This window comes from Rhinatrema bivittatum, chromosome 10, assembly GCF_901001135.1.
Source record: "Rhinatrema bivittatum chromosome 10, aRhiBiv1.1, whole genome shotgun sequence".
Lineage (NCBI taxonomy): Eukaryota > Metazoa > Chordata > Amphibia > Gymnophiona > Rhinatrematidae > Rhinatrema > Rhinatrema bivittatum.
In genome coordinates, this window is record NC_042624.1 from 32,308,243 (window position 1) to 32,330,003 (window position 21,761).

At 44.1% G+C, this 21,761-nt stretch overlaps 1 protein-coding gene across 3 annotated transcripts in view; it reads left to right on the forward strand.

Moving 5' to 3' along the window:
• The window catches only part of TLCD4 (TLC domain containing 4), a 168,095-nt gene that overhangs the window by 76,052 nt on the left and 70,282 nt on the right, over positions 1-21,761 (forward strand). For all 3 annotated transcript variants that reach the window (XM_029617598.1, XM_029617600.1, XM_029617599.1), the window contains 2 exons: positions 12,013-12,071; positions 12,690-12,784. In XM_029617598.1, the coding sequence (XP_029473458.1) occupies positions 12,013-12,071; positions 12,690-12,784 (154 nt within the window). The remainder of the gene's footprint in view (positions 1-12,012; positions 12,072-12,689; positions 12,785-21,761) is intronic.

Consider the following 21,761-nt stretch of genomic DNA (forward strand, 5'->3'; position numbering starts at 1 on the left):
GCTAAATCTATGAGAGCGTAATATCTTCTGGGATGTCGCGGGCGGCCAGTTAAGAATCCTTGATGCGCCCTGCCAGCCCTTCCAGGAACACTCCTCGAAGGCTATCGTCCCGCCATCCTACTTCGAGGGCTAGAGTGCGAAAGTCCATGGCGTAGTCGGCCAGAGAGCGGGACCCTTGGCGTAGTTGTAGCAACTCGGAGGTGGCCGTGGTCAGACGGCCCGGCTCATCGAAGGTCTGTTTAAAACTGGAGATGAACTGCAGCAAGTTGTTTAGCAGAGGGTCGTTTTGCTCCCAGAGCGGAGAGGCCCAAATTAAAGCCTTCCCATCCAACAAGGACAGGATATAAACCACTTTTACAGAGTCCGTCGGGAACTGACTGGGCAACAGAGAGAACCTGATGAAACATTGGTTCAGAAACCCGCGGCAGGTCTTGGCCTCCCCGGAGTAGCATGATGGTGTGGGTAATTGAGTGGGTGGGCGATTGTTCACCACAGGAGCAGGCGGCGGAGCTTGAGGCGGATCCAGAGGCGTGGCATCCAGGCGATTGGCAAGACGCTCCACTGTAGCTGCAAGCACATCCAAGCAGTGCTTTTGCTGTTGTATCCGTTGGGCCATTCCGGGAATGGCTTGAAGACCAGCCTGATCCACCGGGTCCATGGCCTTGCAACAGTGGACCCTTGAGCCGGCCTGACGGAGAGAGAGGATGATGGGAGAAGGAGTCTCCGTGGAGAGAACACAGCCCGGAAAGGCGGATGCTGGCTGAACGAGCAGGAGCTCTTCGCCCTGGAAGCCCGGATCCCCCCGGGAGGAGCCCTTGAGGATCCAAGCCGCTGGGACTTAGGTGATCGAAGAAGATGACTTCACCCTGGAAGTCCAAGGCTCCCCCGGGAGGAGCCCATAGGAGCCCGGACCGCTGGGACTTAGACGAGCAGCAATCTGAAGAGACGGTCCGAGATCAAGGCAGGCGGCTGGCAAGCAGAGTCGGAGACAGGCGGAAGTCAGCACCGGAGAAGCAAGCCGGAATGAGCGGGAAGGTCCGGAACTGGAACCAAGGCAGGAACTGGAGCAGGAGGAGAAGAACTGGAACTGAGATGGAGGTCCGAACCTGGAACTGGAACTGAAGACGAAGTCCCGAACCTGGAACTGGAACTGAAGACGAAGGTCCGAACCTGGAACTGGAACTGAAGACAGGATCCCAAGAGAACACAGACAACGTCCGCAGCACACAGCAACAGGAAAGCAGGTAACCTTGTTGCAAGGCACCGATTGAGGGCAGACACTGGCCTTAAATATCTGCCGGCGTCTGACGTTATGAAAGGGGCGGCCCGCGGTTCTGCGGGAAAAGTCCTTTAAATTGCCTCCCCTCGCGCGTGCCTAGGAGAGGAGGGACCAGGGAGATGCCACCGAACAGGCCACGCAGGCCCGCCCGGACGCGGCGCACCGGCTGGCGGACCCCGGACCCGGAGCCCCGGAAGACGAGGTAAGGTCCCGGTTGCCAGCGCTGCGTCCGGGACTGCAACACATGGGATCTTCTTGGTGTTTGGGTAATTGCCAGGTTCTTGTGGCCTGGTTTGGCCTCTGTTGGAAACGGGATGCTGAGCTTGATGGACCCTTGGTCTGACCCAGCATAGCAATTTCTTATGTTCTTAGGTTATTCTTAAGCAAGCCTTTGAGGCAGTGGTGATGAATTTACAGATTGCCTCCTGTTGTGCCCTAGTGGTGAGATCTTGTCTGCTTCTCTCTCAGGAGGTTGATGAGTCTGGGGGAGCCTAAGAAGGAGGTGAGAGGCCCAAGTGTACCTGCACTCAGCGTGGTTCCCCCGGAACATCTTTGTTTGGACCACCAAATTAGCCTGAGAGACCTGGCTAACCGGAGGACGGGGAAAGAGGGCGGAGCCGAGTGACGTGAGTAGCGGAAGGGCGGCCCTTGCCCTATAAGAAGGTAGGCGGCGCCCCGCCTAAGCCGCGCGCTCCGGCTTAGGCCGGCGAAGGCTGGGAGGCTGCCCACTACGCTCGCTTGGTTCCTGCTCACGTTTCCTTAAGGATTATTGAGATTTTATAGAAGTTGAAGGAAGTCGCAGCTTGTTTCGGTCAAGATTTCTATCTGACTGTTTTTCCTCATGCCGCATACAAAACGGAAGGGCAAAGTAAGGCAGGAAGCCTCAACCCTTGCCAGACCGAGCCCTAAACAAACAACGCTGATGACTTTCTATCCACCAACGGAGGTATCGACCCCGGAGAATCCCGCTACAGATGGGGAAGGTGAGCAAACTTCCTTTCTGTTGGGAGATGTGACTCTTAGTCCCAGGGCCCCAATTACACCTACACCACCTGTGAGTGCTACCATTGCCACTGTAACAGGCTTGGCAGAGGAATGTACATCGTTTCTCCAGTCAAGCCCGATTGAGGAGAGCAGTGACATTAAGGATGCGCATGAAAGGGGAAGAAGAGGAGGAATTCCCCAGGTCCAGGAGGTGTCTTCAGTCAGAGAAAATGTGTTTGGACCCGACCGAAGTATTGAAACACCTGGTCTTAGTGCCTCTCCCCCTTTAGAGTCTGCCTCTAACCCAAAACAGTTTAATTCTCAAGCACTGCTATTTACACCAATGCCAGATAAAGGAATTGTGACATTAGAAATGTTATGGCAAGCGATGTCTATACTTCAGAATAATATAATGAAATTAAATGTGAATATCAAAGATATGCAAGAAGTCCTGCTGAATATAAATCCTATTGTTATAAATTATGGGGTGACTCTGAAAAAAGTTGAGGATGAGATAAACACTATTAAGAAAGTTCAATCTACCATAATTCAAGGGGAAATGTTAGTTTTTTATTTATTTTATTTATTTATTTAAGGTTTTTATATACCGGCAATCATGAGCACATATCTTGCTGGTTTACATGAAACGGGAGTGCATTAAATACATCAACTAGAACTGTGGTGATCGAAGGAGCAGTTACAAATAACAAGGGTAGCAGAACTTGGATAAGAAGGAAGAGATAGGAAAGAATAAACAGTTGAACGGTATACAAATAAATTAAATGCTATGTAAAAATGGCATGATTAATGGCTGAATATTTGAAGTCCTTGGTTTGTATCTATGACGTGATATTAGATTGTGTCTGGGAAAGCTTGCTTGAATAACCAAGTCTTAAGTCCTTTCCTGAAAGTTAAGAGGCAAGGTTCCAGTCTGAGATCTGTGGGAATGGAATTCCACAGAGAAGGGCCAGCAGTGGAGGTGGCACGATCTCTTAGAGTGATGTGTTTGGTCATTTTCGCAGGGGGAACTTTGAGGGCGCCTCGGTAGGCATTTCTGGTAGGTCTTGTCGAGTTGTATACTTGGAGGGGGATTTGTAGATCGAGGGAGATGCGTTGATGAATAGTTTTGAAGATGACAGAAATGGCTTTGTACATGATACGGAAGTGGACGGGTAGCCAATGTAACTCTTTCAGAATGGGGGATATGTGGTCTCTCTTTCTTGCGCCTGTTAGTAATCGAGCTGCTGAATTTTGAACCATCTGTAGTGGTTTGGAGTAGGAAGAGGGCAGACCTAGCAATAGGGAATTGCAGTAGTCTAATTTTGCAAAAATGACTGCTTGGATGATCGTTCTGAAGTCTTGGGCATGGAAAAGAGGTCTTATCCTCTTCAGAACCTGAAGTTTATAGAAGCAGTCTTTGGTTGTTTTGTTGATATGGGCCTTGAAGTTTAGCCGGTTGTCTATTATCACTCCTAAGTCTCGAACTTGTGTGGTAGGTAGGTTGGTGGGAAGAGTAGTGTTGGAGATGTTGGTTTCCGGAGAAATGAGAAGGATTTCTGTCTTAGAAGAGTTTAAGATGAGGTGTAGGTTGTTTAGTAGTTGTTTGATTTTCAGGTGGCATGATTCCCAGTAGTCAAGTGTTTCAGAATATGTATCTTTGATGGGGATGATGATTTGGATATCGTCTGCATAAAGGAAGTACTTTAGATTGAGGTTGGTGAGAAGTTGGCAGAGAGGAAGAAGATAGATATTAAATAGGGTCGGAGATAATGAAGAACCTTGAGGGACTCCTATGACAGAGTCAAATCTAGAGGATTCCTTGTTTTGGATTTTAATTTTGTAACCTCTGTTATTGAGAGAGGTTTTGAACCAGGATAGGACGGTGCCGCTGATTCCTATAGACGAGAGTTGGTTTAGGAGGATGGCGTGGTTGACCGTGTCGAACGCTGCTGAGAGGTCTAACAAGATCAATAGGAATGAGTTTCCTTTGTCAAGGCCCATTAAGATATAATCTGTCAACGAGGAGAGGAGGGATTCTGTGCCTCGATTTTTTCTGAAGCCGTGTTGTGGGGTGAAGAGAAGATTGTTGTCTTCGATGAAATCTGAGAGTTGAGAGTTCACTAGTTTTTCCATGATCTTGGCGATGAATGGGAGGTTAGCTATGGGGCGGAAGTTGTTGGGTTCCTTCGGGTCAAGGTTAGGTTTCTTTAAGAGCGGTGAGATTGAGGCCATTTTGAGGTCATCAGGGCAGATTCCTTGGGCTAGAGAGCAGTTGATGATATTTGTCAAAGATGTGGCTATTGTGTCTGGAATAGATAGAAGTAATTCTGAGATATTCTAACCTGAGAATGGTAAATTTACCTGAGAATGGTAAATTTTCCAAAATGCAAGATGATATCATTGAAAGAACAATTGAAAAATTATTTTGTTGAAATTTTACAAATCTCCCCAGATAATTTACCTATGGTTGCAAATGTTTATTTCATTAATAAAGATCAGGGTAAGGTATCTTCCCCAGAAATACAGGAAACATCTTTAAATGTAACCGAATTAATTGAGACGTCATATAGTTCCCAGGTAGAGAAAAGAGGGACTCTCTTAGTGAAATTTGCTCTAGCAATAGATAGAGATAAAGTGTTAAAATTGTTTATGTTAAACAGAGCCATTCCATACCTAGGACAAAAAATATAGGTTTACCCTGACGTTTCCAAAGAAACACAGCAGAGACGGAAAAAGTTTATAACGTTAGCCAATTTGGCAAGAACATATGGTATTAATATAATTATTAGATTTCCCATGTAAATGTGTCAATCATAGAGAAGGTAAAAGATTTATTATGACCCAGAACATCTAGAAAAATTTTTGGAAGAGTGTAAGAAACAGAAGGAGTGTAGTAGCACTTGATGTTATCTTGAAGTCCAGGTAATTGGTTAAATAGAAGAATTTATGGGGGCCTGACCTGCGAGGAAGGAGGGAGCCGACCTAGCCTGCCCGGCACAGTGGAGCGGTGAGGAGTGGAGATCGCCTGCACCTGCGGGACTCCTGCCCCCTGACGTCATCGGCCGGAGACCGCAAGCTGAAAAGCCCGCGGGACAGAGTGGAGTTCGGGGCCTGACCTGCGAGGAAGGAGGGAGCCGACCTAGCCTGCCCGGCACAGTGGAGCGGTGAGGAGTGGAGATCACCTGCACCTGCGGGACTCCTGCCCCCTGACGTCATCGGCCGGAGCTGAAAAGCCCGTGAGACAGCGGTGCACCGTAGCCGCCGGCGCAGCGTCTAAGCCGCGCACGTCCAAGGGGCATGCGCGACTTAGATCGACTTGGATCGGCTGGGATTGCTTTTGAGAATTATTAGGTTTTATGGGGCGTAAAAGGAAGGCGAAATTCGTCACCTCGTCTCCAGCCTCACATGGAGTAGGACCGATGGATGCCCACGTACGTAGGATTTCGCCACAAAGGGACTGCATTAGAGACTCTTATGAGGTCTCGCTGAGTCCCGGCACAGGCCCAACACCTCTACAACCCCCACCCGGAACATCAGGAGGAGAAACCAATTTACAAGATCAAGCAAGAGTAAGTGATTTGGATAATTTTTCTCAATCGCTGAATGTTGCAGAAACCTCCCAGTCTGAATTAGACAGACAGGGTATGGGTGAGGATTCTCCAGTATTTAACATTGAAAGTGCAAGGTTAGATACCGTTGACACAAACAATGTGACGTTGGGGGATATATGGAGGATGATGATCAAATTGGACTCTAACATGCAAAAGATGAATGTATCTTTAGGTGCAACTGTAAATCGTAATAAGATCTTAATACAAGAACAGGGGAAGAAGTTAAATGGAATTGAAACAACTATGTCTAATTTATCTATAGAAGTAGATAATGTTAAAAAAATGGAAGATTTACACACGGTAGATAATGTTATATTGCATGCAAACATGGAGAATTTGGAAAATTTTATGAGAATAAAAAATCTCCGTATTGTGAACTTCCCTATCACCAGATTATTGTCACCTTTAGAAATGTTTTCGAAATATGTAAGAGAAATTTTAGTATGTGAAGAGGTTCCAGCTATTTCGAAAATTTATTATTTCCCACGCCAATTAGATACTGCACCAGGGAAAGAGGTAGAAGACTCCCCAGGTGTATCTACCTTCTTGGAGGAATCAATAGATTTAATAACCAAGAGAACAACCCTGTTCGTTTCTTTTGCCTTAGAGAGAGATAAGGAGATGATTATGGAAAAATTCTTTAAAAATAAAGACATACTGTTTTGTGGACAGAAGGTTTTTATTTTTCCTGATGTCTCCAAACCAACACAGGTTAGGAGAAGGAAGTTTTTAGCCCTAAAAAATGCAGCATTGGAACTGGGGGCTACTTTCTTTTTAAAGTACCCCAGTAAATGCTGCATTAATTATCAGGGGAAAAAATTTATTTTTTCACAACCTTCACATTTGGAGAATTTTTTGACAGATAAAACTCAAGCAAAGGTAGAGAACAAAGTATCACCAACGTTGAGCCAATAATAATAATTAGTGCTCCTGCTTCCTTGATAAATTGTTATTTGAAAATGTAAGATGTATCTTTAACAGGCCTCCAAGTTATAAGGCTTGAATATAGCAGAATCTTTTATATTTGAAATTGTTTCTTTTGTTTTCTGCTGTTATATTCAATTTACTTGATTTATGTATGTATAATGTAAGAATTGCTGTTAAGCTTTTTTGAAAATCCAATAAAGAAAGAATTATAAAAAAAAAAAATAGAAGAATTTATATATTACTCCGTTTTCTGTAAGTTATGTTAATATTATGATACTCTATTGCTCAATTTAAGCTCCCCAATTTGTTTTGTAACAGGAGTTAGGGGAATGTATTGTTTGATTATTTTATGTATTGAAGATTGAAGTAACCCTGTTTCCTAAAGAATATTCAATTGTAATTGAATATATGTAATAATTGCATTTTATTTGTATTGTGCAAAAATCATAAATAAAGAATTAAAAAAAAAAAAAAAGGAGGTTGATGAGTCTGGAGGGAAGTCCAGAGAGGCTATGGAGCCTGCTGCCACCTTTTTAGCAGATGCAGACTGTGATTTGGTGCGGACCTCGGCCAGAGGAGTGACTTCAGTGATAGCGGCCAGGTGTCAACTCTGGTTGCGAAATTAGCTGACACAGCTTCCAAAGCCAATCTTACCAATATGCTCTTTAAATGCTTGCTCTTGTTTGGGAGCGAGTTGGAGAAACTGGCCAGTAAATGGGGCGAGTCTCTGGTGCCTCGGTTGCTGGAGAATAAGAAACAGTTACAGCGCCCCTTTGGTATGAGGGGTCATTTCTGGGGTTCCAGGCATTTTTGTCCCTACAGAGGGATGACTTTTCAGCAGACTCAGCCTTTCGGTAGGTCTCAGTCCTTTCGCTCCAGCAGCCCAAGAGAGGAGCGTGCTCGGGTGGTGGACCTTCCCAAGCTTCCCAATGAAGGTTTGCCGACCCACCTTCTGGAACAGGAAATAGGGGGACATCTCTCTCTCTTATATTGGAGTTGGGTCGAGATCTTGTCGGATCAGTGGGTCCTGGAGGTGGTAGGCGAAGGATATGCACTCAAATTTCACAATATTCCTTGGGACATGTTCATGGTTTCTCCTTGCCACTCCCCACAGAAGAAGCAGGCAGTGGAGTTCACACTTCAAAGGCTGGAGCTGGTTGTAGTTCTGGTGCCACGTCTCAAGAAAGTGTGGGGTGATATTCCATTTATTTTGCTGTGCCCAAGAAGGGGGGCTCCTTTTATCCCATCTTAGATCTCAAGATGGTCAACCATCACTTGAAGATGACTCTTTTTCGAATGGAAACATTATGCTCTGTAATAATAGCGGTGCAGTTGGGGGAATTTCTGACCTCCTTGGATCTGTCAGAAGCTTACCTGAATATTCCCATCCTATTTGAACTCCAACACTTTCTAAGCTTTGTGGTGTTGGGGTGCCATTGTCAGTTTTGGGTGCTGCCTTTTGGTCTAGCCACCACTCTCAGAACATTTTCCAAGATTATGGTGGTGGTAGCGGCAGCCTTGCGAAAAGAAAGAATCCTGGTGCACGCATATTTGGACGACTGGCTGATTCGAGCTGAGTCTCAGGAAGATAGCTGCCTGGTGAGACACAGGGTGATCTCTTTATTGCAGGATCTTGGTTGGGAGGTGAACCTGACCAAGAGCAATCTTCAACCATCCCAATCATTGGAGTATCTGGGGGTCCAGTTTGACACGAGACAGGACAGTTGTTCTGATCCAGGGATTGATGTCTCAAGTGCGTCGATGGATGAACACCATATGCCTGACTGTGCTGTCTTACCTACAGGTACTCTGTTAGATGGCAGCTACCCTGGAAGTGGTGCAGTGGACAAGGGGGCATATGCATCCTCTTCAGCATTCTCTGCTATCTCGTGGGAACCTGCAGCCTCAGGATTATGCGGTTCGGCTCCACTTGCCAATGGAAATCTGCTCCCACCTCCAGTGGTGGTTGCAGGAGGATCAGATGAAAAAAGGGAGTATCCTTGTCCTCCCTGGCCTGATCGGTACTCATGACAGATGTGAGTCTCCATGGTTGGGGGCCTCACTGTCTGGAGTTAATTGTCCAGGGGTGCTGGAATGCTGAAGAGTCCCACTGGAACATCAGTCACCTGGAGGCCCGGGGGGTACAGCTAGCATGCTTGCAGTTCAGCCACAGGCTGTGGAATCAAGCAGTTTGTGTGGTGTTGGACGATGGTGGTCTATATCAATTGCCAGGGAGGAACCAAGAGCCAGCAAGTGTCGCAGGAAATAGACCAGCTGATGGAATGGGCGGAAGGTTATCTACAGATGATCTCGGCCTCTCACATTGCAGGAAAAGACCATAAGAGTGAGCTTACTCAGCAGGGAGAGTCTGGACCCAGGAGAGTGGGTGTTGTCCTCTGAGGTATTTCAGCTGATTGTGGATCATTGGGGCCTTCTGTTCCTAGACCTGCTGGTGTCTTCTCGAAATGGGAAGGTTCCTCACTTCTACAGTTGCAGGAGAGATCCGTAGTCCCTGGGAATAGAAGCTCTCATACAAGTCTGGCTGGAAGACAGATTGCCTTATGCCTTTCCTCTGTGGCCTTTGCTGGGCAGGATAATTCGCAAGATCGAAGGCCACAGGGGGCTAGTACTCCGTGATATGCGGATTTGCGATGACTCCTGGTGGAGGTCCCCCTTCATCTACCGCCGCACATGGATCTGCTTCAGCAGGGACCGGATCTTCAGGAGGATCAGACTCAATTCTATATTACGGTTTGGCCTTTGAGACGGTTCGCCCTTTAAAGTGTGGTTATTCCTCTAAGGTGATTACCACTTTACTCTGTGCTTGCAAGTTCTCTACTTCCTTGACTTATGTGTGGGTTTGGAGAATTTTTGAAGCCTGGTGTGAGGAGCGGGGTGTTCTTCCTCGTTCAGTTAAGATCCCTCTCATTCTGGATTTTTTTTGCAGGATGGATTGAATAAAGGTTTGGTCCTTAATTCCTTGAAGATGCAGGTTGCAGCTCTTGCCTGTTTCAGAGACCTAGTGAATGTGTTTCCTTGTCTCATCTTGATGTGGTCTGTTTTTTGAAGGAGTGAAGCACCTTAGGCCTCCCTTGAGGTTACTGGTTCCATTATGGAGTCTTAATTTGGTGCTGGACTTTTTGGCGGGCCCTACATTTCGACTACTGCGTAGCCTTTTCTTACGGTTGTTGACTTAGAAGACTGTGTTCCTGTTGGCTATATGTTCAGCACGTCAGATGTCTAAATTGCAGGCCTTGTCTGACTCCGTAGGCATTACAGCTGCATACTGTTCCATCCTTGCCCAAGGTAGTCTTGGACTTTCATTTAAATCAGTCCATCTCCTTGCCATCCCTGGATATGGTCAGAGATGCGGAGGAATTTCGCCTTTTGCGCTCCTTGGATGTTAAGCATCTTGTCGTGTGGTATCTGGAGGTCTCTTGAGTCTTTTTGAAAGACGGATCGTCTGTTTGTTCTCCATGGCAGGAGTAAGCAGGGCGCTCCAGCTTCACTTGCTATCATAGCTCATTGGATTAAGGGGGTGGTCACAGCCACATATGTGGATGCTGGAAAGCCATTGCCTACTCAGTGTTAGGGCTTATTCCACTAGGGCTCATGCAGTGTCATGGGCAGAGGTTAGTCTGTAATCTCCCGTTGATATCTGCTGAGCTGTGACGTGGTCCTCCTTACACACTGTTTCTAAGTTTTATTGTCTGGATGTGCAGGCCCAGGAGGATGCAGCCATTTCACGTGTGGTGTTGACTGGACTACGGGCAGCCTCCCATCCTGTTGGGGAGTAGTTTTGGTACATCCTACTGGTCCTGAGTCCATCTGTCTACACGCTAGGAAATGGAGAAATTACCTAATAATTTTGTTTTCCTCAATGTAGACAGATGGGACTCAGCTTCCCACCCTCAGCTGCCACATGAGTGTGTCAATACTGTGGGGCTCTGGGTCCCAAGGGATTATTGGTAAGTGTTTATCTAGTCCCTAGCTTTGGGGTACCTAGAATCTTATGTGAGTTCAGTGGTTATGGTTGGTTGAGTTCAGTTTTGGTTATCTGTTTTTAATCAAGTTTTTTGCTAGTCTGTCCATAGTTGCTTTTGAAGAAAATATTGGCAGGTTGCTGTGATGTCAGTTTCTCTGTCTTCATCTGTTAGCAGGGGAACATAAACCCACTAGTCCTGAGTCTGTCTCTCTACACTAAGGAAAATGAAATTATTAGGTAAGTAATTTCTCCAATTTACCTGTAGTGGTTTTTAGAGAAAATTGTACATTTATTGTGATAATTTAAAAAGACTGCTGTTACACAATTTCAGAGAGTAAAACTGAGGTTAAAGACTTAAATTTCCCTGCAATATCCTTAGCAAAAATTGTTTATTTGTTGCGTGAGGATTCAGAAATTCTTCTGTTGTACAATTTTAGAGTTTAAAATTTGTCAGCTCATTGCTAACTATTTAATTACTGTAATTTTAATTGGTGGGATGTATGTTATGGGATGTATTTCCATAATTATATGCCTTTCCATAATTGTTCACCTCAGCCATCTTCTTATCTGCATCATGAGTACACTAACCAATTTTAGGACTTCATAGTTCTCTCCTACTCATAGTCCTCCCCTACTCAATTTTCCCTGTTCTTCACCCATGTTATACAGACCAAATTTCTCTGTTTTGCTTCACCCAACATTATGTATCCCATAATTTGTTATCCCAGATTATTTCCCTGTTCATTGTTTTGTTACCCAGGTTATCCAAGTTATTTCTACCCTGTTCATTGTAAAACAAGACTCTGTCTCTGTTAATGTCGCTAGTTGTAATGTAAACTGAAGTGATAATTAATCTTGTTAATTGAACCTCTGTATATAAAAGTTATAAATAAATAAATAAATAATTTAAATAAATGGGTATAAAGGTGTTTGGGACACATTTCAGAATTTAGTGGTATATGTAAGTATGTATTAGTACTCTTATAAAATTGATATTTGAAATTTGTAACATTTGTAAAAAAATGTTTTGCTGTATATGTGCATAATTCCCTGTTGCTATTCTTAGGATTGTATCGTTAGGGAGTATTCTTCAGTACCTTCTTGATCCATTTAGATTTGAGAATATTACACCCTGGACAGTATTTGCTTTTTTATAGCATGATTTTATGCCAGTAATTAAACCCTTTTTTTTTTAAATCATGAATTCCTTTCTGTATATATTGCAGGGGCGATCCTTTTTGGGTGAAAATTAATGTGGCCATAACCTCCGGCTACCTTATTTCAGGTAATTACGCATTGCAGATTTCTAATGTGTACAAATTAGAGTCCATACCAAAGAATAGTGATGTGCAAATAGCATGAACATGAAAAAGAAAGCAAAAAAAAAAATCTTTTCCTGATTTCATTGTCTTCTGTAGTTTTTATCCCTCCATCCATGTTTCCTCTCTTTCTCTCCAGGGATTCTTTTCATTTCTGAGAAACCTATCTTCCATTTTCCATCTAGCCTCTTCAGTAGCTCTTACAGTGCTTCTCCAGCTGCACCCCTGCTGCCATCCTGCCTCACAAGCCTTCAGGAGTCTGTGATAAAAAGGAAAGCTGCCCTTGTAGGTGTCGGCACCCCTGTCTGCTCCTGGCTTGCACTTTTTGGAAAGGGAAGCCATTTTGAAAAGTCACATGTCCCGAATGAGATGGAGGGTAGAAAGATCACCGACAATAAAGACAGCAACATTTGTAGAAAATAATTCATTTGAAATACATTCTTAGCTCAGGTAATCATAAAAAGCCCCAGTATTTTGCTCAGCTTCTAGCTGTTATGTAGATTAGAGTGCATTAGTGTAGCTTGGTCAGAAAATGTTAGTCTTGATTAACCTATTTTGTAATCAAATTGCTTTTTCTCTTGCAGATTTGCTGCTTATTATTTGCTATTGGAAGGCGATTGGCGATAAATATTTTGTAACACACCATGTGGCAGCCCTGTATGCTTACTACTATGTACTGGTGAGTGCCATGTTTGCAGTAGTGCAGCAAGCAGACAAGATGAGAAACAGTGACCAAGGGTGAAAATTATGACTCTGAACTGATGGCAGACAAGAGTATGTTTTCCTGGCAGGGTTTATGATCAGAAATCCTCCTGGCTTTGTATTTGGGTTTGAATCAGGAGCTAGATGTTCCTTGAAGTCACAGTACTTACTACTTTTATTATAATAACTTAAAAGGACACTCTCTTTTCTCAAGTAAGGATTCTGAAGTTAACCATAATTTCCAGGTTTTAGCACATACAGATTTTATTTCTCTGTGTTAGGTTTCACAAAGTGTTCTTCTCATTAAGTTAGTCATGCTGCCCTAGTTGGGGATTTGCCCCCCTGACTTGCTTCCAGCCAGGGTGATATTTATGTATTTATTTTAGATTCCACTTTTTGGTCCTTCAAAGCGGATTATGCTTGTATATTGTAAGCAATTCTCTGTCCCCAGAGGGCTTACCTGAGGCAACAGAGGGTAAAGTGGCATATCCCAGGGTGTGCATACCACAGTCAGATCCTTTATTTATGCAGTGCACTGAGGTGGGAGGAGGGACCTGAGAAAAACAGACTGATTGTGAACGTCTGTATCTAAGAAGTGGATAGGGTCACTCTAAATTCCATTCAAATAACAGAACAACAATCTGGAAGCTGGCACTGAAACACATTTCATAGTGAGCGAGGCCCCTCAAATCTCTGAGGCCTGTTATCTGATTTCCAGGCTGAACGCTAGACTGTCCCAGGTGTGCTGCATGTATTACTTCTCATCTCACTGAAAACAAGACCCTGGCCTTTCTCTTTGCCTCCTAAAGACAATAACTCACTTATAGCACACACGCCTGCTTCCCCATTGATAGCCCCACTGTGGCTCGGAATTGAAAGTTGCAGTCCTAGCAGAATGTGGCACCTTCTTTAAACAGTAATCAATAACATTTATTTTATTTTTTTATTTTTTTATATACCGGTGTTCGATTTTACACATCACATCGGTTTACATTCAAACACAAAATGCAGGAAATAAGTTTCCTTTGTCAAATACATTGAACATTTATAGTAAGGAAATTAACAAGGGATAAAACTAAAACCTTGAAATGGTTAACAAAAGAAAGGAACATTAATGGAAGTTAAAATGAAAAGCTGGCACTGCGGGTTGCACGAAGGGGTGCAGAAAGGGGAGTGCCCCTTTGTCGCGCCCCTTCGGCATGCAACGCACGGCGCGCGACGCCTGCTGGAAAGGCGCCATTTACCGGCTCGACGCTGGCTGGGATGACGTCAGGAGGGGAGAGTCTCCTGGTCAGTGTCCCTCTCTCACCGTTCTCTTCTCATTTTTTTAAAAATGATTTTTCTTATTTTTTTGGTCTTTTTCTCTTCAGTGTGCGTTGGTGATTTATCTGGGATCCCTTAAGGGAAAGGTGTGCAGCCCTGAAACTGGTGCATGGCTGCAGATTTCAAGGCCAACATAAGTAATGTGAGACTTTCTGATCCCTCATCTGGGGGTGGCAGTTTGTTCATTCCTTCTTTCCTCCTGTTCCTCTGGACTTCTGCCTCAATCAGAAACAACCCATATTGGGGCTAAGGCACCCTGAGCCTTCATTCATAGCTATCTGTGGTTTCCCCCAGGGGCATAGGGTGACTTCTGAAGTTGGTGGTGCATAGGAAAAATTGCTGCTGCCATGTGCCCTCCTGCATTACTCTGTGAGCACTACTTTCTTTGATGCAAAAAGCCTATCAAATTTATGCTCACAGCAACCCAATTCTTAGAGAGAATATTAACTAATCCCTTAAAATAATCACCTAATCTACTAATAGTAGTTACAATAAAATATGTGAATGAAAAAATATTTTCTGCAAGTACATGCAAAACCGCTTTCTGTATGCAAGTGAAATTAATAAAGAGCAAACTTTTGTTTAAAATAGAAATGAGGGAGAGAGGACCATAATCCTGTAAAAGCCAATGATAAGTATCATAATTTTCACAGCAACAATTAAAGTTAAACAAGAACTGGAGCTTTACAATACCAACAGATCCTCAGCTAATACAGAATAGAAACGTGCCAACAAAAACTGAACTGGAAACCACAAGCCCAACTGTGTTATGCAGTGAAACAGTGGAAAAACAGAAACATCAAAACATCAAGCAATAAAATTGGAAATATTTTAATGTATTTATTTATTTATTTGTGGATTTTTATATACCGTCGTTCGGGTTTGCCATCACAACGGTTTGCAAAAGTGTTCACAGGTTAACATATCAATGTGTTCATATTCAACGAAACAATATACAATTACAGATTTAAGTTAGATATTACAATATGTTCCATGGGGGTATATAGTAATGTTATGGTTGGGATGGTTGTCGAGATTTCTAGAGTTGTGTGAGTCAGAAAGTGTAAAGTTTGCTTGTAGTATTTAATGTGTCCTTGTCTCATTTGGTTTGATGGTTGTGGAACCAGATGTATGGTTTTCATTGAGTATCTGAGTAGGCTTTGGTGAATAGCCATGTTTTTTTAGGTCCTTCTTGAAAGTTTTTAGGTTGGGTTGTGTTCTTATTTTGATTGGCAGGGAGTTCCATAGCTTAGGGCTTCCAATGGATAGGGCTCTTTCTCGAGTTGTGGTGAGTCGCGTGGTTCGAGTGGGAGGAATTTTTAGGAGGCCTTTGTTTGTCGAGCGAAGGGCTCGTTTTGGGGCGTGTAGTTCGATCGTTTTAGATAACCAGCTGGTTTGCAGTCCTATGATTGTTTTGTGAAGTATTGTTAGTATTTTGTAGTCTATTCGATATTTAATTGGGAGCCAGTGCAGCGCCATGAGGGATGGGGTGATATGGTCATGTTTTTTTTGTTCCTGTTAGTATTCTAGCGGCTGCGTTCTGTAGGATTTGTAGTGGACGGATTGTGGGGAGGGGTAGGCTGAATAGTAAGGAGTTGCAGTAGTCGAGGTTGGAGAAAATGAGTAGTTATAGAACTGTTCTGAAGTTGTTTTGAGAATGGAATGGTTTGAGTCGTCTTAGGGTTAGTAGTTTGTGGTATCCTTCTTTTAGTTTGTTAGTGATGTGGATCTTGAAGGATAGCTCGCTGTTGATGTTGATTCCCAGGTTTCTTGCATGTGTGACTGGCGAAATTGAAGATTTTGGGTTCTCCATTTTGAGTGGTGTTGACGTAGTGTTGTTTTTCCTGTGTAGGATATAAAACATCATTCATATTAAAACCATGTTTTGTAACGGATTGTGATACGGTATACCACATATAATGAGCACTTGGATGTGATTATTATGTAGTCTTGTACAAAAACCAATAAAACTTATAAATTAAAAAAAAAAAAAGATTAAATGTCAAAACAGCTGATGAACATTCAATTTAAAAAGCTTGCATAAATGTGTTCTAATATTTCCCAAATACCAATAAAATATTTCAAAACCTCTGAATAAAAATTCAATAATTAAAAAATGTTATAAATTTACCAAAACAGCAATGAAATATTTCAAGACATCTGTTGAATAAAACATCCAATAATGAATGTTCTAATATGGAAAAAAAAACATTTAAAAACAATAGAAATATCAAGTTACATCCAATAATTAAAACTAATAAGGATTTTTAAAAAATCTTTCCATACCTGAGATCTTTTGATTTCAAATCACTCTGAGATTATCGCACAGTAGAGGAGGTAGGGCCGCACAAACTATCTTCTCTCTCTCCCTCCCTCACTCACACACACATATTAACACATTCATTCTTTCCAACACTCCCTCTCTCATATACTTGCCAATGTTTTCACACACAGGCTATCTCTTCCTCACACATACACTGTGTGTGTGTGTGTATGTATGTGCACGTGCCTGTGACAGCCTATTTATGACACACAGGCTCTCATAGGCATGATCTCACACACAGGCTCTCACAGACACAGAATATACACATACAGTCTCTAAACACTGACCCACACACAGCCTCTCATACAGACATATACACACACACTGACAGGCTCTCACATATACCATGTCTCATACAGACACATACATACATACACAGGCAAACACACATGCACACAAGATCTCACAAACTTATACACATACCCACAAGCTCTTACACAGACATAAACACACAAACATACCTGGCCTCCTCTCTGCCATGACCCCGCTGGCCTCCTCTTCATTTCGGGCCATGATGGGATAAGGTCAGCCATGGCTCCGGCAGGCTTCCTGCACTGGGAGGTGGGCGAGTTATGCGCGCCCTCAGGAAAAGCTGTGCACAAGCACACATGTGCAGCTTAGAGGGAGCAGTAGACGTGGTAGTCAGCAGTACTGTTGTTCTTGGGGGGAGAGCCAGGGAAGAAGCGATAGCTTCCCAACTTTGGTGGTGCATACCAAAGTTTTTGGTGCCCTATGGACGCTATGCCCATGGTTTCTCTTGCGTGTGCTGGCCGTGGCAGGCCCGTGGCCAGGCTCTCTTACCCTCTTTTGCTTGCTCCACAGTCTGGCTTCACTTCCCTTGCGGCCATGGGCCGCCACCTACGACCTCTGGCCACCCCTGGTGCTCCTGTCTCCGCAACGGAAGTCCGTGCTCTGCGGGAAGACACTGCCGTCCTGTGCCGCTCCCCTTCCTAGGCGCGCGCGCATCTCCTCTTCCTTTAAAGGGGCCGTGGCGGGAAACTAACCCGCGGCCCCGGATGATGACATCACTGGGTCCTGTTATATAAGGCCGGGCCCAGCTACAGTTAGTTGCCTCTTGCAACAGGTCTCCACGCTGGTCGTGTATTTTGTTGCTTCCTCTGCTGATTCCTTCATGTTCCTGGTTCCTGTCCAGTCCATGTTCCTGTTCCTAGTTCCAGTGTTTTCCCTTATTCCTGTGTTCCTGCATTACTCTACTTGTTCTACAGATTGACTCCTGGACCCAACCTCTGCTTTGCCTGACCACGCCATTGATCATCTCCTGGACCCGACCTCTGCTTTGACTGACATGCTACTGATCATCTCCTGGATCCGACCTGCTTTGGCTGACCACGCTACTGATCTTTCCCTGGACTCGACCATTGCCTTGCCTTACCACTCTACCTTGCCTGCTGCCTGCCCTGACTCCAGCCTGTTCGACGCTCATTCTGGACTTGGTCTCTCAGGCTTCAGCCTGTTATTACTCGGGCTCCCTCTGTCTGCCTCTCGTTCCATTGGGCGCCCGGGTCTCTGGGACTCCGCCTTGTCCAGATCAGATCTTCTGCTCTTACCACTGCTGGCCTCTGGCTGACCTCCTCCTCGTCCATCAGAAGACCTCGGACGGAGGCCCACCTAACTCCAGCCGGCCCCGGTACCCAAGGGCTCAACCTGCGGGGAGCGAGGGCTGGTATTGGCGAAGCACTAGCCGGCCTCCGTCAGTCAGCTAGCTCCGCCTACCGACGGTGAGGACCCGTAGGGATTGCCCTGTGGATAGCGTCAACCCTACCTCGGCTCAAGGGTCCACTTCCTGCACAACAGTTTCTCTGCTTTTTTCCCTGCTACTTTTGTTGCAGCAGCACCTCTCTGGCTGAGAGGCTTGGCTTTTCCCTCTGGAACCCAGTACAAGTGTGCCTTTCAGCTGGCAAGTAGACGTTGCCAGGGCTGGATTAATATGACGTTCCCATAGGCAATGAGGGAGGGGAAAGAAGGAGGTGCTTGCTCCACCCCTTCTCCCTGTGGGAGGGAAAGATTCTCTTTACCAATTTCTTCCTTCATAAGGTCTCCCACTTGCACCTGCCCCCAATTCACCTCCTCTCCAAATGGCAGTGCTGGTCTTCTGTAGTGGCACCAGCAATCATTCAACATTATAAAAAAAAATTCAGTGTGGGGCTTCCTGCAGCCCTGGTGTAGCCACAGGCCCTGCAACACTCAGCCCCTGGCAAGATTTCCAAAGTAAGAGGAAGCCTGTGTGAGAGGAAGCAGTGAGGCGCCGCAAGACCTGTCAGCACATGAAGATTGCAAGAAGCTGGATTATTTAAATGTTGTGATTCACTTCTGTTGTTGCCTTGTTGCTGGCACCACTACAGAAGACAAATGGCACCACGGTGACTGGCTCTAGTTAAGACATGGCAGCAGTGGCGGCAACACTCCGGTGCCTATAAAATTTTGGCACTGGAGGTAGTTGCCTATGTTAACCTGTGTCTAATTCTGGGCCTGGGTATTGCTGTTGTGTGATGACTGGGATGTCCTCCGCTGAAATCTGTCAACATTGCCTGCAGCATCCTCAGCCCTTGGTCAACCTGAGTTTCAGAAGCTGGACTTTAGAATTAAACCCATTTCCCCTACACAGCATGGATGCTGCTGAGCCATCAGGCTGATTTTTTAAAAAATGATGTCATTATTTTCTTCTTCAGGATCAAAGGATGTGAACAGATGAGAAACTTGACGGTGAGATAGTGGCCTCTTCAAGTAATAGGCTAGGGCTCTCTTACTGCCCGGGGAGCGTGGAGACCATCCTCCTTTACGTGCATAGGGCCTTGGGAAGAATGCCAGTAGCACAATTGATTGGTTGATATGGAATGCAGATACCACTGTCAGAAGGAAAGAAGGGGGAGGACGTGGAACTGCAAATAATCCTGGATTATATGTTACCACGTCTTACTTATTGTACCTCACTTTGGCTGAATTTCTTACTCAAAAAGGCAGGTAATAAATTCAAATAATATATCATGCATAGCAGTGATGTACAGTGTTAAGATCCATAATAAAACTTCAAAGTTTCCACTCTCTGAGAACTCTTTGGTCAGTTACAACATTTTACATTTACATTTATTGAGATTAATAAACTGCCTAACACTTAAAAAGGTCTAGGTGGTGAACAAAATAACATACATAAGTTAAATCAATATGAAAACAAAACAACATATAGTGAAAATGGCCAGAGCCCTTCTAGCAACACACTATAATTATATCACCTCCATTCAGAAATGAACAAGATCCACAGAGGCACAGAACTCTTGGGAACTCATTTGATTCTGGGGTAGACCAAACCGGAAATAAAGCCTTTACTATGGCACTGCTACCCCTTAATCCATTTTTGGTCCCCGCTGAGAATATAGGACAGAATCCTTCAGGATCTCCAATTTAGTAGGGCACTTGCACTGTCTTACATAAGAACATGCCATACTGGGTCAGACCAAGGGTCCATCAAGCCCAGCATCCTGTTTCCAACAGTGGCCAATCCAGGCCATAAGAACCTGGCAAGTACCCCAAAATCTAAGTCTATTCCATGTTACAGTTGCTGGTAATAGCGGTGGTTATTATCTAAGTCAACTTAATTAATAGCAGGTAATGGACTTCTCCTCCAAGAACTTATCCAATTCTTTTTTAAACACCGCTATACTAACTGCACTAACCACATCTTCTGGCAACAAATTCCAGAGTTTAATTGTGCGTTGAGTGAAAAAGAACTTTCTCCGATTAGTTTTAAATGTACCACATGCTAACTTCATGGAGTGTCCCCTAGTCTTTCTATTATCCGAAAAAGTAAAAAACCGATTCACATTTACCCATTCTAGACCTCTCATGATTTTAAACACCTCTATCATATCCCCCCTCAGCCGTCTCTTCTCCAAGCTGAAAAGTCCTAACCTCTTTAGTCTTTCCTCACAGGGGAGCTGTTCCATTCCCCTTATCATTTTGGTAGCCCTTCTCTGTACCTTCTCCATCGCAATTATATCTTTTTTGAGATGCGGCGACCAGAATTGTAGACAGTATTCAAGGTGCGGTCTCACCATGGAGCGATACAGAGGCATTATGACATTTTCCGTTTTATTCACCATTCCCTTTCTAATAATTCCCAACATTCTGTTAGCTTTTTTGACTGCCGCAGCACACTGAACCGACTATTTCAATGTGTTATCCACTATGACGCCTAGAACTCTTTCTTGGGTAGTAGCACCTAATATGGAACCTAACATTGTGTAACTATAGCAAGGGTTATTTTTCTCTATATGCATCACCTTGCACTTATCCACATTAAATTTCATCTGCCATTTTGATGCCCAATTTTCCAGCCTCACAAGGTCTTCCTGCAATTTATCACAATCTGCACTTGATTTAACTACTCTGAACAGTTTTGTATCAACCGCAAATTTGATTACCTCACTTGTCGTATTTCTTTCCAGATCATTTATAAATATATTGAAAAGTAAGGGTCCCAATACAGATCCCTGAGGCACTCCACTGGCCACTCCTTTCCACTGAGAAAATTGTCCATTTAATCCTACTCTCTGTTTCCTGTCTTTTAGCCAGTTTGTAATCCACGAAAGGACATTGCCATTGCCACCTATCCCATGACTTTTTATTTTTCCTCGAAGCCTCTCATGAGGAACTTTATCAAATGCCTTCTGAAAATCCAAGTACATTACATCTACTGGTTCACCTTTATCCACATGTTTATTAACTCCTTCAAAAAAGTGAAGCAGATTTGAGAGGCAAGACTTGCCTTGGGTAAAGCCATGCTGACTTTGTTCCATTAAACCATGTCTTTCTATATGTTCTGTGATTTTGATGTTTAGAACACTTTCCACAATTTTTTCCTGGCACTGAAGTCAGGCTAACCGGTCTGTAGTTTCCCGGATCGCCCCTGGAGCCCTTTTTAAATATGGGGGTTACATTAGCTATCCTCCAGGCTTCAAGTACAATGGATGGTTTTAATGATAGGTTACACATTTTTACTAATAGGTCTGAAATTTCATTTTTTAGTTCCTTCAGAACTCTGGGGTGTATAACATCCGGTCCAGGTGATTTACTACTCTTAAGTTTGTCAATCAGGTCTACCACATCTTCTAGGTTCACCGTGATTTGGTTCAGTCCATCTGAATCATTACCGATGAAAACCTTCTCCAGTACGGGTACCTCCCCAAAATCCTCTTCAGTAAACACCGAAGCAAAGAAATCATTTAATCTTTCCGGGATGGCCTTATCTTCTCTAAGTGCCCCTTTAACCCCTCGATCATCTAACGGTCCA